This window comes from Salvia splendens, chromosome 7 (genome assembly GCF_004379255.2).
Source record: "Salvia splendens isolate huo1 chromosome 7, SspV2, whole genome shotgun sequence".
NCBI lineage: Eukaryota > Viridiplantae > Streptophyta > Magnoliopsida > Lamiales > Lamiaceae > Salvia > Salvia splendens.
The window spans coordinates 12,440,209-12,459,817 of NC_056038.1; the positions used below are offsets into that span (position 1 = coordinate 12,440,209).

The 19,609-nt window shown below is 37.7% G+C and overlaps 2 protein-coding genes and 1 non-coding gene across 9 annotated transcripts; 2 read left to right on the forward strand and 1 right to left on the reverse strand.

Moving 5' to 3' along the window:
- Nucleotides 1–5,426: 5,426 nt before the first annotated feature.
- Nucleotides 5,427–9,337, forward strand: LOC121742475 (peroxisome biogenesis protein 2-like). Of its 2 annotated transcripts, none has more exons than XM_042135613.1 (8): nucleotides 5,427–5,689; nucleotides 6,566–6,679; nucleotides 6,782–6,935; nucleotides 7,876–8,012; nucleotides 8,159–8,259; nucleotides 8,526–8,643; nucleotides 8,740–8,906; nucleotides 9,033–9,337. In XM_042135613.1, exons 1-8 carry the CDS (start codon nucleotides 5,441–5,443, stop codon nucleotides 9,148–9,150), a joined length of 1,158 nt encoding a protein of 385 aa, XP_041991547.1. In that variant the 5' UTR covers nucleotides 5,427–5,440; the 3' UTR covers nucleotides 9,151–9,337. The 2 variants fall into 2 exon arrangements, with proteins under 2 accessions (XP_041991547.1, XP_041991548.1); XM_042135614.1 differs by having other exon boundaries at nucleotides 5,428–5,693.
- Nucleotides 9,338–10,274: 937 nt separating this feature from the next.
- Nucleotides 10,275–14,029, forward strand: LOC121742479 (probable inactive nicotinamidase At3g16190). Of its 6 annotated transcripts, none has more exons than XR_006038061.1 (8): nucleotides 10,276–10,536; nucleotides 10,616–10,729; nucleotides 11,206–11,440; nucleotides 11,524–11,640; nucleotides 12,589–12,712; nucleotides 12,994–13,034; nucleotides 13,128–13,265; nucleotides 13,533–14,028. XR_006038061.1 is itself a non-coding variant. In XM_042135618.1 (7 exons), exons 1-7 carry the CDS (start codon nucleotides 10,486–10,488, stop codon nucleotides 13,561–13,563), a joined length of 810 nt encoding a protein of 269 aa, XP_041991552.1. In that variant the 5' UTR covers nucleotides 10,275–10,485; the 3' UTR covers nucleotides 13,564–14,029. The 6 variants fall into 6 exon arrangements, 4 of the variants coding, with proteins under 4 accessions (XP_041991552.1, XP_041991553.1, XP_041991555.1 ...); XR_006038062.1 differs by having other exon boundaries at nucleotides 12,997–13,034; XM_042135618.1 differs by lacking the exon at nucleotides 12,994–13,034 and having other exon boundaries at nucleotides 10,275–10,536; nucleotides 13,533–14,029.
- A 5,284-nt stretch (nucleotides 14,030–19,313) lies between these two features.
- On the reverse strand, nucleotides 19,314–19,387 carry TRNAT-AGU. The gene has a single exon. It is a non-coding gene; the product is annotated as a tRNA-Thr (tRNA).
- Nucleotides 19,388–19,609: the final 222 nt, after the last annotated feature.

A 19,609-nucleotide genomic window follows, 5' to 3' on the forward strand; every position in this document is an offset into this window, starting at 1 on the left:
CCATTCAAACTAGATGATGGGCATTTGTTCATCAATTTCATAGCAGTAGAGGCTGCTTCTGCCCAGAACCTCTTCTCCAAACCAGCTGCCAGTAGCATACACCTGGTTCTTTCTAAGATAGTGCGGTTTTCCCTTTCTGCCACACCATTTTGTTGTGGATTCATGGGAACTATTCTATGTCTCTTGATGCCTCTAGACTTGTAAAACTCATCAAATTCTCATGACAAATACTTCAAACCATTGTCTGTTCTCAAGCATCTTAGACTTATGCCTTTTTTTGCCCCCACCTCAATGCACCATTCTTTGAACTTCATGAAAGCCTCTGATTTCTCCTTTAGTATGTAAATCCATATTTTCCTGGAGAAATCATCAATAATGCTCATGTAATATCTTCCACCTCCAATGGACTTCACCTGAGTAGGTCCTCATAAGCCACTATGTGCATAGTCAAGTGGCTTTGTTGATGTGTATATGGCCTTCGGGTAACTCAGCTTCTTTGCCTTGCCCAATACACAATCCTCATAATTTACTGAATCACTATCAGCATCATCACAGTGCACAAGTTCCCTTTTAATCAGCTCTTTCACAGTTCCAATGGCTGGATGACCAAGCCTAGAATGCCACACTTTCAAACTTTCTGTAACAAGAGCACAAGCCACTTCTGAATCTGCTTTCAACGCAGTGGTTGTCATGTAGTACAAACTACCCTTTCTTTCTGCCTTCATCAATATTTTCCCTGATTTGCTGAAAGTCATCACCCCAGCTGCAGATACAAACTTACACCCCTTTCTTTCAAGTGAGTCCAATTAGATTAAATTTCTTTTAACTTCTGGGATGTGTCTGACTGAATTGAGCATAATACTACATCCATTCTCAACTCTCAGCCTGATAGTGCCAACACCTTTTACTAAACATATCTGATTATTCCCTAGGATAACAGATCCAGATATTTCTTTTATGTCTTCAAACCAAGATAGATTGTGACTCATATGGAAACTGCAGCCAGAGTCCATAATTCAAGACCCATTTTCCTTCATGTCCATTACATTCAAGGCTACTGGATCCTCATCATCTTCAACCTCCTCGGCTGAATTCACCACCTTACCCCCACTTTCTTGTTGTTTCCTCTTCCAGGCATAACAATCCTTCTTTAAATGGTCAGGCTTCTTGCACCAATGGCAAGAACAGGTCTCCTCTTGATCATTGGAGGTGTTCTTGGAGGGCTCATTGAACTTCTTGTATGGCTTCTTCCCCTTGAATTTCTTCACATTCAAGCTCTCAGACATTGAGCTACCTGACTTCACCTCCATACTCTGCAACTCCTTTGATCTCAAGGCCGACTGCACCTCAAGGAATGCCACGGTTTTCTCACGGCCATACAAGATCACATCACGAAGTTGAACATAATTTGATGGGAGGGCATTCAATAACAAAATTGCCTTGTCCTCATCACAAATAGATACATCAATATTCTCCAGATCATCGACGGTTTTATTAAAATCCTCCAACAGTTCTAATACCCCCCTTTTGTTCCAAAAACTTATAGGAATACAGTCGTTGCTTCATAATCAACCTATTTGCAAGTGATTTAGTGACGTACAAATCTTCCAGTTTAGCCATTATACCTGCAGCGGTCGTTTCTCTCGCTACTTCCTGCAGAACTTTATCACCAAGGCTGAGAACGATCGTGCTAAAAGCCTTCGCCTCAATATCTGCACGTTGTTGAGCACTCTTCTCACCAAGATCCACAGATTCGGTTTCCTTCCCCTTAATCGACAAAGCGGAAGCTAGACCTTGTTGAGTAAGCATCGCACGGATTTTCATCTTCCAAAGTGCGAAATCGTTCTTGCCTGTAAATTTCTCCACTTCAAATCTTGATGCCATCGCTGTTGCAGATCCGTCTCCACCAGAAAAGATTTATTCCCAAATTGATTTTCCCACCGGACGGCGCCAATTGTTAGAGTATGAGGGGATCGAGTGTGTGTGTGTATCAGAGAACATGGCGATTGAGAATTGAAAAGGAAATCTTATTCAATCAATTGAGAGTAGTCTATCTAACTGTTTCAACTAAACTTCAACAAACTATTTATACAATTTCAATCCCAACGGTCATGTGCAATCAACGGCTGAGATTAAAACATGTTTTGGATCAGAGATTGATCCGACAGTCCCTAAAGCTCATCATATGAAATGATCCCTCGATATTCCTTTCCTTCATGTATGCAGTCGATCCATCAACACTCTCGTAGTATCACTATCCAATACACATAATTTTCCTTCTCTGTAGTAGGAGAATTCGAAATTGTCACGCTCTCTACAGTAGCTGTGATATATTGTCGTAGAGTTTGATAGGTATGCAATAATCAAACTTTTGTGCAAGTATAATTAGCTAAAAGTATTGAGGTTTAAATCTATTGTCGGAGTTATGAGAGATTCAATCTCTCGCCTACAAAAAGAAGAAGATTTTCAAATATGTTGCATGTCTTGTGCGGTTCTAAAATAGAATTAATTTTTGTGAATTAACTTAGGCCATCCACGATAGGAATAGCCCAGCAATAGCCCAGCCATAGCCTAGCCACAAACTCCTCCTGCCACATCATCAACACTAAAAATCCTTCTGCCACATCATTAAAACAAGCAAATAGCACAGCCATAGCCCAGCCATAGCCTAGCCACATCACTAGCCACATCACTAATAACAATTATATAAAAATGAAATAATTAACAATCACACGATATACAGAATTTAATTTACGAGACATATACGGGAAACATTAATAATACTATTAAAATTTTAAAAAGTACAATAATTTAAAAAAAGTACAATAATTTAAAAAAATTACAATAATTAAAAAAAAGTACAATAATTCACTCCTCGTCCTTGTTGTCGTCTCCTCCGTCGCTGTCGCCACCATCGCCTCCGCCTCCGTCACCGCCGCCTCTACTCCCGTCGGTCTCCCTCTGTGCCGTCTCCAAATCCTCCTGCATGCTCAGGAGCAATGTTAGAAGCAAACTCTTCTCCACGGGGTCCACCGCCGCCCGCCATTCGGCCATCGTCTTGACCATCTGATAACGCGTTTGTTGACGCGCGAAGAATTTGAGATCCGCTGTGGATTGGCCAAGGGAGGATGCCGACTGGACCTCCTGTGAACCCCCGGCTGCCCCCTCGCCTCCCGTTGAGCCCGCTTGTGCCCAACCGGGCGAGTTCAACGAGCGAACGAATGAGGGGTCGGGACCTCCTGGGCCGTCTCGGGGAGGTCGTGGGAACCACCGCTGCTGCCGCTGAAATCACCGGTATAGTTCAGTCGTTGCTTCTTCGGCCAGCCAGCGTCGACACCTACTCGGAACTTCTCGGAGTCGTTCAGCACAAGATAGCAGTTCCAGTAGGTGAAGTCCTTATACAACCCGGGCTGGGGGAAGGCTTTCTCCGCTATCCTCCTGCAGTCTTCCTCCGTTTGGCAACTGCTCTGCATGCGGAGGGCGTTGGAGTACAAACCAGAAAATCGGGAGACGGCAACCCTGATTCGGTCCCACCCCTTCCGGCAATCCTCCTCGTTGCGTCGCCTCCCCTCCGGGCAAAATCTCTGGTAGGCTGCTGCTATCTTGCCCCACAAGTTGACGATCCTCTGTTTGTTAGAAACGAGAGGATCGTCGCAAACACTCACCCACGCCTTGGACAACGCGACGTTCTCCGCATCCGTCCACCTTCTCCGTACCGAGCCGTCATCCTCACCCGGCTGCGACGACTCCCCGACCGTCTTCCCCTTGCCATTCTTCTTTGGGGCGCCACGACCCTGCACTGCTCCCCCCGTTTGAATGGGAGTATCCGGAACTCCGAGAATATCAAACCCCAACTCCTCTAAGGAAAAATCATCAAATTGAGTGAACTGCGCATCCGTTGGGATCGATTTGTGCGAAGAAGCAGTCGAAAAATCAAAACTGGGGCGATAGACGTCCCCCTCCCCCGGCGTCCCCTGCGTCGCCGGTACCCCCTGTCGGGGGTTGCATCGCCGTCCCCCCTCCCCTCCCCCCCTGCGGCATCATCTGTATCCCGGGCGCCCACCCCGACATCATCTGCATACTGGGTTGCATCCCCGGTACCCCCTACCACGCCGGCATACTCCCCCCAGCTGCCATCCCGGGCATATTCCCCCCGGCTGCCATCCCGGGCATCATCCCCTGCCACGGGTACATGTTGTAGTACCCTGGCATCGGACCCCATCCACCTCCCACGGGTACCGGGGGAGTTTGAGACCCGCTCGTCACTGGAGTACCTTCGTTGGTGTTCTCCATTTCTCGGTGTTGATCTTGTACAGAAATTAAGATAGAGAGAGTACTCGTTAAAACAAGTGGTGCGAATGAAAATCACGTGCAAACCGCATATATATAGTGTTTCGAAAAAAAAAAATTCCGCTCGGCCATGCGCTAGGCGATCTGGGCGTTGCAATAGCGCCGAGCGGATCGCCCAGCGCACCGCCTAGCGCCGCGAAACCGCCGAGCGCTCGGCGGTTTTTAATTCCGAAATCCGCTGGGCGGTTGCAATAGACTGTCTAGCACCAGCGCTCGGCTAGGCGGTGCGCTAGGCGCCATTGCGGATGGCCTTATAAATTTTGGAATGTCATCCTAGGAGATTATCTGGAATTAGGAATATTAGATATATCCCCAGTAAGAGCATGTTACATGATTTTAAGATTGAATTCGTGTGGTGGAGTAATAAATTGTTCGTAAAAATGCTTATTAATAAAAAGTACTGTACTTTTGGGGCGTTCCGTTTGCAAGATTGTATCTCGCGATAAAATATGTAGTGTGTTTAGTTCATGAGATTCAAATCCCACAATTCAATCCTAGATGGATAATTATGGGATAATTAGTCATAACTAACCCCTATGACTAAAATTATCTCACAACTCAATCTTAAATTGTATTTTGATAACGTCCCATAGAAATAGGTCATTTGAGTTTGACACGAGTTTTAATGTATAATTGATAAAGTAAAAGAAAATGAGAAAAATTAGTTGAAATTGTGTAGTGGATGGTGGGGGCCATAAATGATAAAATAAAAAAGGAGAAAAATGTTACCATAAATAGTTATGAACTATTTGTATGAGACGGACGAAAATAAAAAATATGACATATTTCTATGGAATCAAGAGAGCATTATTTTCTAGGAAATCAAACACCACCTCACACTTACTGTATAATACCATTACCTATGTTTAGTAGAGGTTTTTTTGGAAACCACTAAATTGTTTGTAAAATACTACTACTAGTAATTATATTGCCATTAAATTTTGTAAACAACTGTATATATGAATAAAGATAAGTCAAAAAATAAAACCAACCTAAAGTGCCACTTTTTATCATGTAAATATCTTTATGAATGTGCGTGCCCGTTTTAAATGACGAGAATAACCCTCAGAATTAAGAGGAAAAAATCTGTATGATTGTTGCAGCACGTAGAAACCTCGTGGTGAGGAACACAGTGAACACACACAGAAACGCAAAAAATCCATCATTTATTGGAATAAGCTGTAGAAATTTGGAACTAGTTAATTCAGTAATGGATAGACAAATCCTAGCTTCGTCGTCTTCGTCTACCAGCGGTAATTCTGCCAATCCTCCGCCGCCGGAGGATGCGTGGTTCAACACTTATCTGAAGCTAACTCCTCAATGGCAATCTGTTCACACGGTAGGTAATTGCTTTTGGGGCTTTTGCTTTCTTCATTTTTATTTTTTTCGAGGGAAGGAGCGATAGAAATGATGTGCTGAATCGAGGGAAATTTGTAGCAATAGTCTGCATCGATGTGTGCATTTTTGAAGAATCTGTACCTGTTGGTAGTTTTTTCTTACTAGTGAAATTGCGTTAACTTTTTGTTAATTGTTTGTGTTGGGAAAATCTAATATTTAATCTATCTTCAATCCAACAACTGAATTTTGAGATGTTGGGCTAATTGATGTTTGAAGAATCCCATCTTTATCAGTTTGGTTGTTACTGAGAGGGGTAGAATTTGTTGACTGAGCTGTCTAGGACGCATAATTCTTCTTGTTTACTTCAATTTCATCACATTTTGACTCTCCCAGTATGCAGGAGTTGACTGAAATTAACAGTTTTTCGATTAATTATTAACTTTTCCAATTAGTTTACATCAGTTGGATAAGCTTGTTAAATATTTGGTGTTGCTTCTTAAGAGGTTTTCTTGTGAATTCTTGACAATGCATATAGAATATAGATGTAGGAAAACACAAGATTGATAGAGCTTGGTGATTCTGTGGGTATTAATGTTCTTAAGAAAAGTAGTGAAACCCTAACGGCAAAAGATCACACCTCGATGTTTTATTTTCCTCCCTTCAAATTATTCAGCAAAAGAAGTTGGGAGTTTCAAACCCATTCAAATCAAGAACGTAAGACATTAAAACACTTGACATTCACGGTATAAATGTTTTGGTTGTTGAAACTGAATTACTTTTAGCAGATCAAGACCTACTGGTTATCAAAAGATATCCTTATTGGATGCTCCCAGCTTTCGCCCTAATGCTGCGATTGTGCTTTTGTGGTTTCTGATAGGAGATGATCCCAGTTGAAATATCTAGAGTTAATCAGGTAGATGCTGGAAGGCTTGACGTTGAAATGTCAGCCATGTTAAAAGAACAGTTGGTTAAAGTTTTTTCTTTACTGAAGGTAAACACCATGCTGTTAATTGAGTTTTCTTGGACCAGAAGCTTTGATAATTAATTGAAAGTTCACAGGCATTTGATTTACATTCCCTTTTTTTGGGGTTAGCCAGGAATGCTATTCCAATACGAGCCTGAACTCGATGCATTTCTTGAGTTTCTTATATGGCGATTTTCAATATGGGTTGATAAGCCTACACCTGGTAATGCTCTCATGAACTTGAGGTATAGGGATGAACGTGCAGTTGAGCCAAGGGTAAAAGGTCAGTGACTATTTACTTATTTTCTTCTTCCGGTACTTTATCTGTTGTTCTGAGTATCCTTATATGGTGATAGTAATTATCCTTATATGGTGATTGTTTACTGCATATGGAAAATGTGCAATAAATTGGTGACTGAATGCTTCAAGATATTGGAGAAATTCACTTATGAGAAGTAACGGTGTTATGTATTACAAAATCGCAAATAACTTCACCCTGCCCCTCAGGCATGTTAGGCTGATTATTAACAACAGGAAGTATTTTTTAGGACAGGATGAAATTATGAGCATACATGAGTTGTTTAGTGTGAAATGAAGCTTACCTTAGTACATGTTTTTTTTTCTTTCATATTTGTCTCGATGTGGTTGCATTTATATTAAATCTCTAGCACTCTAATTTGTCTACTAGCAATTTATAAATGTGTTAGGAAAGGGTCATAACCTTACATTACATTGACAAGGTATTAAAAATTTCAAAGTTATCTAGTTTCTTCTACATTTGGGGGGAAAATAAATCCTATAATACTCAATTTAGAATAATCTATTTGCAAAACCTTGTGATACTAGACTATGTTTACATAATTTTGTAGCTAGTGGTAAAATAGCAGCCTCGTCAATAAGTTAACTACTAGCTAGGAAAACCTTATATTCCTTTAGCCCCTTCGAAGTAGAGCTTAGAATTAATCTTTAGTAAGTGTTTATTAAAGTTGTTGTGTTGAACTTAGGGGTCTTGTTGTCTCCCATTTTGATAAAAATACATATTCAGTCAGTAACTGTTATACATTATGCCTTTGTGTCTTACAAAAGAGAGGCATTGGAAGTCTTTTAATTAGGAAAACGATAATTGTTTTTGTTCAGTATACCCTTGGTGTTCTATTGAATTGCGGATCTTTTTCCTATAATGTCGAGGCTTTACACTTATGCTTCTACGTACATTCTTATAGTTAGAATGGGGCTGGAGGGGCCAGGATTAACTGTTTCACAGAAGATCTGGTACTGTATAGCTACTGTTGGTGGTCAGTATATTTGGGCCCGACTTCAATCGTTTTCTGCTTTCCGTAGATGGGGTGACACTGAGCAGGTGCTTCTTATCTCTGCAAGATTTAATTCTAGTAGCTGTGCATGATATGCGCATGATATATGATGTACTTACATCTGAATGTACTCGCTCAAATATATGGAAGTCAGCCCTTTTTCGAATATGTTCTAATCATCTCCTTTGTCCAGAGATCACTAGCTCGTCGGGGTTGGTTTATCTTACAACGTATAGAAGGATTTTATAAAGCTGCATCCTTTGGAAACCTGCTCATATTCCTTTTGACAGGAAGGTAATTATTCTTATGCAGCCTTTGTATTTTTCGTACAGCTCAAAGAGAATGATTTGCTTTAATAATCTTCTTTGGTATCTGAATAACATCATACCTTTGTGGCTGACTGAAACACTGAGTCCAATAGCAATTTGTTCTTTTGTCTGAATGGTGGAGCATGTTTGAATAAAAGCTTGAGTCTTGCAGATTTGTAAATATAAAACTTTGAAAAGAACTTAACATGGACCAATCTTACCTTAATTGTAATTGATCTTATGTTTATGCAGGTATAGGAGTCTTACTGAGAGAGCCTTACGAGCGAGACTTGTCTATGGAAGTCCTAATATGAATCGATCTGTGAGCTTTGAGTACATGAACCGGCAGCTAGTGTGGAATGAATTTTCGGTAAATTCTATCATTTCTTGGAAGCATTTGTCAGAAACATTATTTGGCCAAATATGTTAAGATGCTATGTGGAATAAAGCATGGCATTATGTGCAGGAAATGTTGTTGCTGCTTCTTCCACTTCTCAATTCGTCGTCTCTCAGAAAAGTTCTCCGTCCATTCTCAAAAGATAAGTCTTCAAACTCAGAAGGGGATGATGCTTTATGCCCCATTTGCCAGACAACTCCAACCACTCCATTTTTAGCTCTTCCGTGCCAGCACAGGTAGTTTGTTTCTGCATCCTTCCTATTGCTTTATGCACGTCAATCTCCATGTTCACGAACATTTTCAACCTCAATCCTCAAGTGAGGTCTAGAGAAGCTTCTCCTTACTATAAACTTTACTGTCAGGTATTGCTACTATTGTCTTCGAACAAGATGCGCATCCATGTCTTTCCGGTGCTCCAGGTGTAGCGAACCCGTTGTTGCAATGCAACGACATGGGGACTGTGTCTCCAGTGAAACTTGATGAAAGAGTTACACAAGGTGAATGAAATAGTGAAGCACAATTAGAATCATGTAAGGTGTTGGAAATTAAGGAATATTCATTTATAAAGAAAATTACTCAATTTAGTGAATGAAAAAATTGATAAAGAAAATTAAGAAATATTCATACTAGTGTTGATCAAATGGAAGTTGCTAAGATCATTATCAGTCGTTTGCCGAGCAGGGATTCTTATTTGCAGCCAATGATTTATACTCCATATGTTGTGATAAAAGGTTTTATTCTCTGATTGATTGGCACAATAAATAGGTGTCTAACCTATATGATGTACTGTAATGCAGCTTCAATGTCTAATTTCTTCCATACAAGAAAATATGAGCCCTGTTTTAAAATATTTCTGAATTTTCTATTTGAATATATGCAATTAAGATTTTTTTTTCTCATAATATTATTATTACTTATATATTTTTTGCAAAAAATTATATAAATTGATGGATTTATGTAAAATTCAAATGTATGAAATATTTTTACAAGCGAGTAAGTGGTAATTAACTTATTTTACAATTTTACTCCAAATTGACAATATTGTAACTATCTATCGATATTCAGAAGAATAATTAAGTAAATGACTATTCAAAATTGTGTGTGAATCATTGAATTCGATATATAGCTATTTATACACTCTATAGCATTCACCTGTAACAATTACTCAGCTCCAAGAAGATGGTCTGATACGGATTATTAGGACATATAATTATAATAGTATCCTAGCAGTATCTTCTTTTGGTGGGAACACACTATCTCTTTATTAATCAAAATTGCAAATATTGCTAATTTGACATTCAATCACTCTTGCTTTATTTCATCACTCACTTTACTTTCTATTTTCTCTCATATTTTATTCTTCTTTCCTATTCTTTAACATACTCCCTCCGTCCCAAGAAAGATGACTCATTTCTTAGATGGCACGGGAATTTATGCAACTTTATTTGTGTGTGAAGTGGAGATAGTAAAATAAGAAAGAAGGAATAAAGTAGAAATAAAGAGGTTTTCGTTTTTAGTAATGAGTCATCTTGATTGGAACAAACTAAAAAGGAAAGTTGCTCATGTTTAATGGGGACGGAGGGAGTATTTTCTTTTAACTTCATTGCCAAAAATTGTTTGGGACGGATCTTTTTATCAATAATCCCTTGAAAGTTAGAAACATAATTTTGTACTCTCAAACACGAAATATTATTGATTAAAGAGTCATAATTTCATTATGCTGGCCTGTTTTCACATATGACGAAGGCCTCAAGATAAACGATCACCGATAAAATTGTGAAAAGGAAAAAACAGCAAAGATTTAGAGGTGCAGCAATGGCAGACTCAAACTGGAAGAATATCGCCCTTCTTGTAATTGATATGCAGGTCTTTCAATTTTCTTGCTTTTTAACCTTATGTTTTCATAATCTTATGCTATGGATCAAATTCACTCTGCTTTTTGTAGAAAGATTTCATTCATCCCGGCGGTCCGGTGCATGTTATAGGCGGCGCAGCTATTGTTCCAAATGTTGTTAAGGCCGTTGAACAAGCTCGAATCCGTCAAATTCCTATTATTTGGGTGCTCTCTTCTTTTTATCTGCTTCAATTCTTTGTTTTTTCACACTGCAAATTTAGTTGCCTTCATTCGCGTATTGTTCAATTTTTATTCAAATGGAGTTATAAAATTGGATTATAGTAGATATGTGTAGCCGATATAATTCCTTGAACTTAATGTAAAATGTGAAAAAAAAATTGCAGGCATTCAATATGTGCAAATGGATGATATGTAGAAAGTTTGAGCTTGAGATCATAATGATGTTAATGTGCAAATGGACCTGTACAAATGGATGATAGATATTTTTTTGCTAATATAATACCTTGAGTTGAATATTGTGGAAAGTGAAATTTGTTGTATTCGGAATTTTTTGAGATTGAGAGGAGTCATAGGGTAGTGTTGGATGTCTGACTTTCCATACCGAGTTATAGAAATAGATGATAGATATTTGTTGAGCTTGAGAGGAATCCTAATGTTGGAAGTGTGATAAATGGTTATAAGTTGTGCGAGAGCATGATCCATTGGGGAGAGATGTAGAGTTGTTCCGCAGGCATTGGTATGCTGCTGATGAACCAAAACCGACTTCAAAGGGTAGCGTGGGAGCAGAATTGGTTGATGGGCTGGTCATCAAAGACGGTGACTATAAGCTGGTGAAGACGAGGTTTAGCGCCTTTTTTAACGCACACCTTCACTTATATCTACAGGGTGCTGGAATTAATATGTTAGTAATCACTGGTAATATAATGTTGGAAAACTTTCTGTTTTTTTTTTGTGATTAGAGGATATCAGGCTTTTAATCTGGTGGATACTTTGTTCAGGTGTTCAAACTCCAAACTGTATCCGGCAGACTGTCTTTGATGCCGTTGCATTAGATTATCATAAAGTCATGGTCATTGTTGATGCAACCGCTGCTGCCACGCCTGTTGTACAAATTGGTAAAAGCTCGAAAACTATATTCAACTGTTTCCTTGTGTTGCTTAATGTGGTTCTTTTCATTAGATATGAATAGTTTTGGGGGAAAACAGAATGTAACGAGAAGTACGTGCCCTTTGCATTTGGATGATTTTAGTTACAGGAAAGTCGATAGAGTTAAGACTATTAGGTTACAGTGGTGGATCCTTGAATTCGAACTTTTGATGATTACTGCTGTAATTTTCAAGTAGGATTTGGAGTTAGATATATTAGGTTCGTGTTAAAGCAACTTTATTGTCTGGTTATTTAAGAAAGTGTATAACGTTGCAAACTAATAAAGTATAATGCATTCCTTGAGTTAAACTAATATATATGACATGACAAACATTGGAGTGGCAACGCCAACTCTAGAAGAATGGTGTAAGTTCGAAGGTTAGCATGTTTGGCTTGGCTGCTGTTCGGAAGCCGGAGCAACTATGCTATTGCTTGGGGCGAAGGCGTCGTTAGAATCGAGTATTCTATGTTATATATGGTGGCGAAGAAGATCCTCTTGTAAATACAGTTCCTATCGTTGGCACAGGATGTTGTGTGTAGTAACTATACTGGTTATTAATGTGTGATACTGATTGTATAAATGCATAATTATATTCAGTTTGTGGTTTTTGTACCGTGAATCTATCTTCTATACATAGGAAAATTTCTTTTTTTGGTAAAGCATGTAAATGGAATTCCATTTTAATGAAGAGCTTTAGTTGTATTCCGACTCAGGGAGTGACGCACAACCGTTATGCGTCGTTAATTGAGAAACGCATAACCATCATGCGTCGTTATTTAGTGACGCATAAGCATCATGCGTCTTTTATTAGCGACGCATAAGCATTATGCATCTTTCCCTAGCGACGCATAATGCTTATGCGTCTTTGGCTAGTGACGCATAACGCTTATTCCTCTTCCGGTGGGTTTTAAAACAGACAGAGAAGGTAGAACAGTTCGCAGCACAGACAGAAAGCCGCGACCCAAGCGACGATTCCCAGCAAATTCCGACGATTCCCAGCAATTTCCGGCGAATTTCCACCATTTTGCAACCATATTCCGGTAATTGCTCTTAAATTTGGCTAAATACATCATTTATTGCTTAATTTATGCAGGTTTTCCGTAATTTAGCAAAATTAGGTTTTATGATGAAATTGATGGATTTTTGGTCGATTTTTGTTGTTTTGTTGCCTATACTTAGGGATTATGATGAAATTAGGGGTTATGATGAAATTGATGGAATTTTTGGTCAATTTTCCGTAATTTGTGTATTTCATATGCATATCATTTAGAATTGTTGAGTTTTTATGAAAAAAATTGAATCTTGGGTGAATGTTTTGAAGTAGATGGCATCTGCAAGTTCCGAACAACAGTTATTATTCCGGTAATTGTTCTTAAATCTTGGCCCGATTACTGCATTGATCCGACTGCATCCTTCTTGTGCGACACTTATTTGGTGTGCCGGTCATTTGTCGAGGCACACGAGACTGGACGCGTTTGCCGACAATTTAACCGATACCAGCGTATTCCTCAGTATTGTGATAGGATGCTACATAATGCCGGACATCTATATAAAAGTCACCGCCGTGGGAGGAAGGGCGCCGATTGGGCTAAGGTACATAAATTCTTCATTGATGAATGGGACTTGAGACACGACAGGTTCCAAGCAACTTTTGACCATGCCACGGTGACCATGGATGGTCGCATTAATCCGGGCTATATGGCATGGTACAATAGGATCACAGTGTTGTACCTAGTTCAACCTGCGACACAGTCAACTGTTGGGATGAACGGGCTATATGTTATGTTTTTGTATATAAAAATGTATTTAGTTTGAAGTTTGTATGGATTGATTGTAATGATTTGTATTTTTGTTATCTAGGTTGAGACCCTTCAGGAGATATGGCATTTGACCTCTGAACATGACACAGACCCTCGGTTACGGCAGATTCGGGAAATGGCTGCTGAGGCCCTTCGTACGACGGACCATACTGATGTGATGGAGTATCCAACTTCGCAACGGCGAAATGTGGTCATGCCGCCACGCCCTCCAACTTCTCTTCGTCATGGACTGCCGGGTGTCCGGACGGGTGGGCACGGGATTACACGACAACATAGGTTGTCGCAGCAGCAGCAGCCGCAACATGAGTATCCGGTACCAGAGCCCTTGAGTCCTGAGTACGATCCCTCAGGATGGTCTCAGTTGAGTGATGCAAGCCACGAGCCCTCGCAATGGGGAGCACGAGCATCATGTGATTCATTCTTTGGCGGCGGGTCTGATTGGGATGCAGCTCAACCAGGACGTGATCCATACTTTCAAAATTATCAATTTGTGGATCCTGTGGGGGAAGAAGATGGCCAGGAAGACGATGACCATGAAGAAGAGGGCGGGGAAGATGAGGGCGGGGAAGAAGATGATGAAGTTATATTTCGACCACCGATCGAGGGATCCTCACGTCCAACTGTGAAGAGTTAATCAAGTAAAAATGGGAAGGCTATGCACAATGTATTAAGTGGATTTTCAAAAAGGAAGAACAAAGGGAAAGCTCCAACAAAGTTCATGCATTCGGGGAAGTAGGTTTTCAACAAGGAATAACAATGTATTGTTACATTCAAATAGGTTTTCTAATCTATTAGTACTAAAAAACTAGTCATCCACATTGTCGCACATGATGTCGAATCAACAAAGCAATCATTGCCGATGAAAAGTTAGCATGATCTCTGTTAGCACGATGGCCTACACAAGTTTGTCGATCCTTCCACTTCCTAACTTCCCACATATCGTCATGCGACCTTTGTGTAACTGAAACCTCTCACTTACATTCCCTCGCATTTTCAGCGTCGGTGGTGCTGATGATGCATGCCCCTGTTACTGTCGTTCCTGCTGGAAATTTGCATACAGCATGCCACCTTCTTAATTTTCTCTCGACGACCTTAAACTGTTTTTCATTCCACAAACTCCACATAGTTATAGCAGTCTTCACATGTAGTTTGGAATCAAATTTTGTTCCCAACACAATCCGATGCGGCTCATTCTCATCCCAATACAAAAGGTTGTGTTCATTACCATCAACATCATCAGATACTCCAAACGACGACTTGGTAATTCACGAAAGAATCTAAACCCCTTAGGATTGTACTGCGGAAGTGGTTGTTCACCTTGCATAACAGGTTTACATGCTACTATCTCATCATCAGAAATACCATCACCATCATCAGCACTATCACCATCACTGAGATCGGGGTCTGGCTCTGTCTCTGTCTCAGATAGTGGCCTTGGCTAACCAAGATCATCTGCAACATCTACCTCATCATTTAATCCAACACCAACATCAGCAACATCTACAACATCTCTCTGCTCATTCATACTGCGATCAAAGCTCATATGCTCCACCCTCGCAGATGATCCAATACCACAATCAAAGCTCATTTGTTCAACCCTCTCAGATGATCCAATACCATAATCAACAACTGGTGGGATTTCTGAACTCCTCACAGGTGAATACTCAACAAATAATTCAATACACCCACTTGAATTTTGAGCATTGTTGAACATAAACATCACACTATCATTATTGCAAATCACAGAACATGTATAACTCATACCAGAAGCAAAGACTATGCCTTGTCTCCATAATAATTCAATTGTGTGTTGGTTCATATCTATTCTCATCGCATCACAGATCATTGCTACTAATTCAAAATAGAAAACACATGAATTTAATATGATGGAGCTCCTCGCACGAGGTGGTTCATAACCAATACCCATATGTGGTAGTTAAACTACTCTACCACCCCAATACAAACTCACAAATACTTGCATGATTTCTGCATCAAAAACATTTAAAACAACAACAATTATGGACATTTTTCCTACAAGCCCTAATTTTATAAATTGGGTAAAACTAACAAATGAAAGCAAAATAAACATGAATAATGATGAATGTAGCTAAATTGCTGAACAAATTACCGGATCTTATGGAGATAACGTTGGAAATCGCCAAAAATCGCCGGAAACCCGAGAGAGGAAATGAAAGTGTAGTCTGTGCTCTGGTTCTGCCTTCTGTGTTAAAAGCTGACTGAAAGACGCATAAAGGTTATGCATCATTCGGGTAAGATGCATAATTTTTATGCGTCTTTAAACGACGCATAACCCTTGTGCGTCATTAATGAAAGACGCATAAGGGGACGCATAACTCTTATGCGTCACTCCTCCATTTGGAATAAATCTAATCTCCTTCATTAAAATGGAATTCCATTAGTAATCTAGAACAAAAATAGAAAAGTCTCTCTATACATATATAAAAGGCGAGTTTTGGCCTTATTTTGAATATTTGTGAATTTTGGGCAAAATTTTGAATATTTATAAATTTTGGCTTCTAATTGTAATTTTGTATTTAATTTGTGTATCATTAAACGTTGAATTTAGTAATGATATTGTAACTGCCAATTACTCATAATTCTATTAATCATAATTCAATTTAAAAGTTTGACTGTACGAATTATACAAATTAAATTTATACAGAAATTATACAAATTAAAGCGTATAAATTGATTAACCCAATTGTATAAATACAAGATAATTCCACAATTATTTCATACTAATAAACTTTTGATATACACACGAGGTTAAATATTGAATACTTACAAGTTTTGGGTGGAATTTTAAATATTTATTGTTATTGGACGTTTCTTATCAATTTGATATCAACATAAAATAAAGTAGGACTGACAATTTTCGACACGACACGATAATCTGACACGAATCCGCACGAAATTATTGGGTTGGGGGTCAAGTCTTATTGGATCTGTGTCCTTATCGGGTTGACCCATTAAGAACCCGATAATTTCGGGTTGGGTTCGGGTCGGATGCGGGTCGGATACGGGTAACCCATTAAGAAATAATATTATTATTTTTATTATTATTTAAAAAAATATATATTACTTTAATTTTTTAATTTCTTATAAATTAGGTTTAAATAGTATAAAACGAATTTTAATTATGTAAATTAGGTTAAAAATTAAGGTTTAATCGTGTAATATTAGGTTTTAATCGTGTAATATCAGGTTCGGGTTGTTATCGTGTCGTGTCAACCCATATTATATCGTGTCGATAACGGGTTCGTGTCGGGTGCGGGTCGTGTTCGGATTTGAAGGTAGCAGGTCGGGTTAGTGTTCGGATTTACAGTTTCCTTAACAGGTCGGGTTCAGGTTATGCCTTATTGGGTTGGGTCATTATCAGGTTGACCCGATAACGACCCAATCTGCACGATTTGCCAGCCCTAAAATAAAGTAATGGGGTACAAATTTTCACTTGAATTCTCAATGATTATTGTAACGGTTCTGCACTAACTAGAATATTAAATTACAGAGAATTAACCTATCCTATTTAAATTCATAGCTATAAATATATGGTCCATAGGTGCAAATATCATATTGTATTCCATAAAATTCTTAACCATGATTTGTAAACGTGGACCATAATTCAAATAAACAATTGACTAATTTCTTCTGAATAATCAATATAGCTAATAGCTATGAACTGAAAACGTATTTCTCCATAAATTGCTTAATTTAATTCAATTAAACGTATATCCCCATTAGTTGCAAATTTAATCCAATAAAACTAACTTAGCATCAATACTTTCCCTATTCTAGGCATTCTTATTCGGATATCCCCTCCCACCTTTTGGTTCCAATACAAAAGTAACTAATGGTCGGTTAAAAATTTGTGAGCCATTTATTACTATTGATTAATTTGTAATAAATGAAATTGAGCGAGATAATAAAGATGAATACGAAAAGGATCATTCGAAAAAGAATACCGCTACTAGATATTCTATAAATACCAATTCTACTAATCAAAACTTTCATGACCAGGGTGAAAAAAAGTGTGTTGTTTGTGGTTATTCTCATGTGGTGATGTTGCAAACGTGCTATTGTTGTCATGAATCGAACTACTAAGATTTCACTTGCTATTGTTCATCTTCTTCAGGCGATATAACATGAGTATTGTAATTGTATGACAAGAATTTTCAAACAACCGGTACATTTTATTTTCTTTGATATGTTGGAGGGTGTATGTAAAAAGTAAATGGTGAGATCATTATGGTGGTCTTTGGGTGTGTAGATGACCCTAATTGCTCGGTAGTAGTTCATCGTCGAGTTCAAGGAAGATTAGGTGGAGAAGGTAATAAGCAAATAATAACATTTTGTTATTAGTTATTTTATATATATAACGTCTTATTTCATATTTATTTTCATTTAAATTAAAATCCTAATTCTTTTTTTTGGACGATAAAAATATGGCATGTGGTAGTTACAAATTCAATCACTCTTTATTTTCTATTTTCTATTACATGTCACTGAATTTTTGATAAACTTTATTCTTTAGGTTAATCTTTCGATTGGATAGATTTGATTAATTATCATTATTTATGTAATTGCAGGAATTATATACATTACGTGGATTGTGATGTTGGAGGTAATTGTTTAAGCATAAACTTTAAATCATTTCATGTAAGTATGAGATTTGCAGTTTATTTCGATAATTGATATTGAGCTGCCAATATTTTCTGTATTTTAATTATTAATCTAAAATTTAAAATAATACTATATCTTTTGAGATAGTGAAATTTGATGTTGAATCTCCAATTGATCGAGAATAAGGAGGAAATGAGATTGATACGTAAGCTGCAGCAGAAGTATATTGCAGAAGAAATTAACATCTGAGTGAAGAAGAAGATTTGACAATGTGTTTATGTTTGGTTAATGTTTTATTTAATTATTTATTTAATTTGTTACTATTTTTAGTCTTGGGTTTTGAGTTTAAGTGTTGGGCTTGACTTTGAAAATAATTTTCATGCACGATTATTATGAACAATATATCTTTTATTTCGTGAGAGATATGGTGCGAATGTTTTGAAAATTTTAATTTGTATAACTAGGAGGTTGATGCATACTTATATTTTATTGACTCATTAGTATTGATTATTATCTCTAATTTTTGATGTGTATGGAACTAAAGCATTTATGTTGTCTATTAATACAATATAAAATTATGATTGTTATTTTGTGGTAGACATTAATACAATATAAAATTATGATTATTGTTTTGTGATAGCGAATAAAATGGTCATTTAAATTGTTTTACACATCTGTGATTTTTAAAGCACTTTGATGATTTATAACTAGGAGGTTGATGCATACTTATATTTTATTGACTCATTAGTATTGATTATTATCTCTAATTTTTGATGTGTATGGAACTAAAGCATTTATGTTGTCTATTAATACAATATAAAATTATGATTGTTATTTTGTGGTAGACATTAATACAATATATAATTATGATTATTGTTTTGTGATAGCGAATAAAATGGTCATTTAAATTGTTTTACACATCTGTGATTTTTAAAGCACTTTGATGATTTATAAAGTTGTTTAATTATATGTTTTGGGGTTGTTCATTTAAATTATTTTACACATCTTTGATTTTTTAACCATGAGATCATATAATTGTAGCTGGTTTTATGTAATTAGTTCAAAATATGATATTACTGTGATGAAATTAAATCGATTTGTGCATCGCACGGGCGTGATACTAGTTTGGCATAAAATAACAGTGATTATAAAGGATAAAGTATGGAAAAAAAATACATATTGCTTTCATTGAGAGTTGAACTCAAGACCTCCCACTTACTAAACGGGTGCTCTAACCAACTGAGCTATGAAAGCTGCTTGTTTGGTATTCTTTGTTATGATTAATTAATACTGAAAGCTACTTTAAATTATTTTTCTCATACTATATATTAAATTAAAGTTAATTTTATGAGGCTTCAAACAAAACCCTAATCGCATTTTTTTCACATTCAAAATTTTGCAGGAAAAATGTAATGCATAAATTGAGATATTCTACATATATCTGCATTGAAAATATTTGATCTTATGTAACTTGAG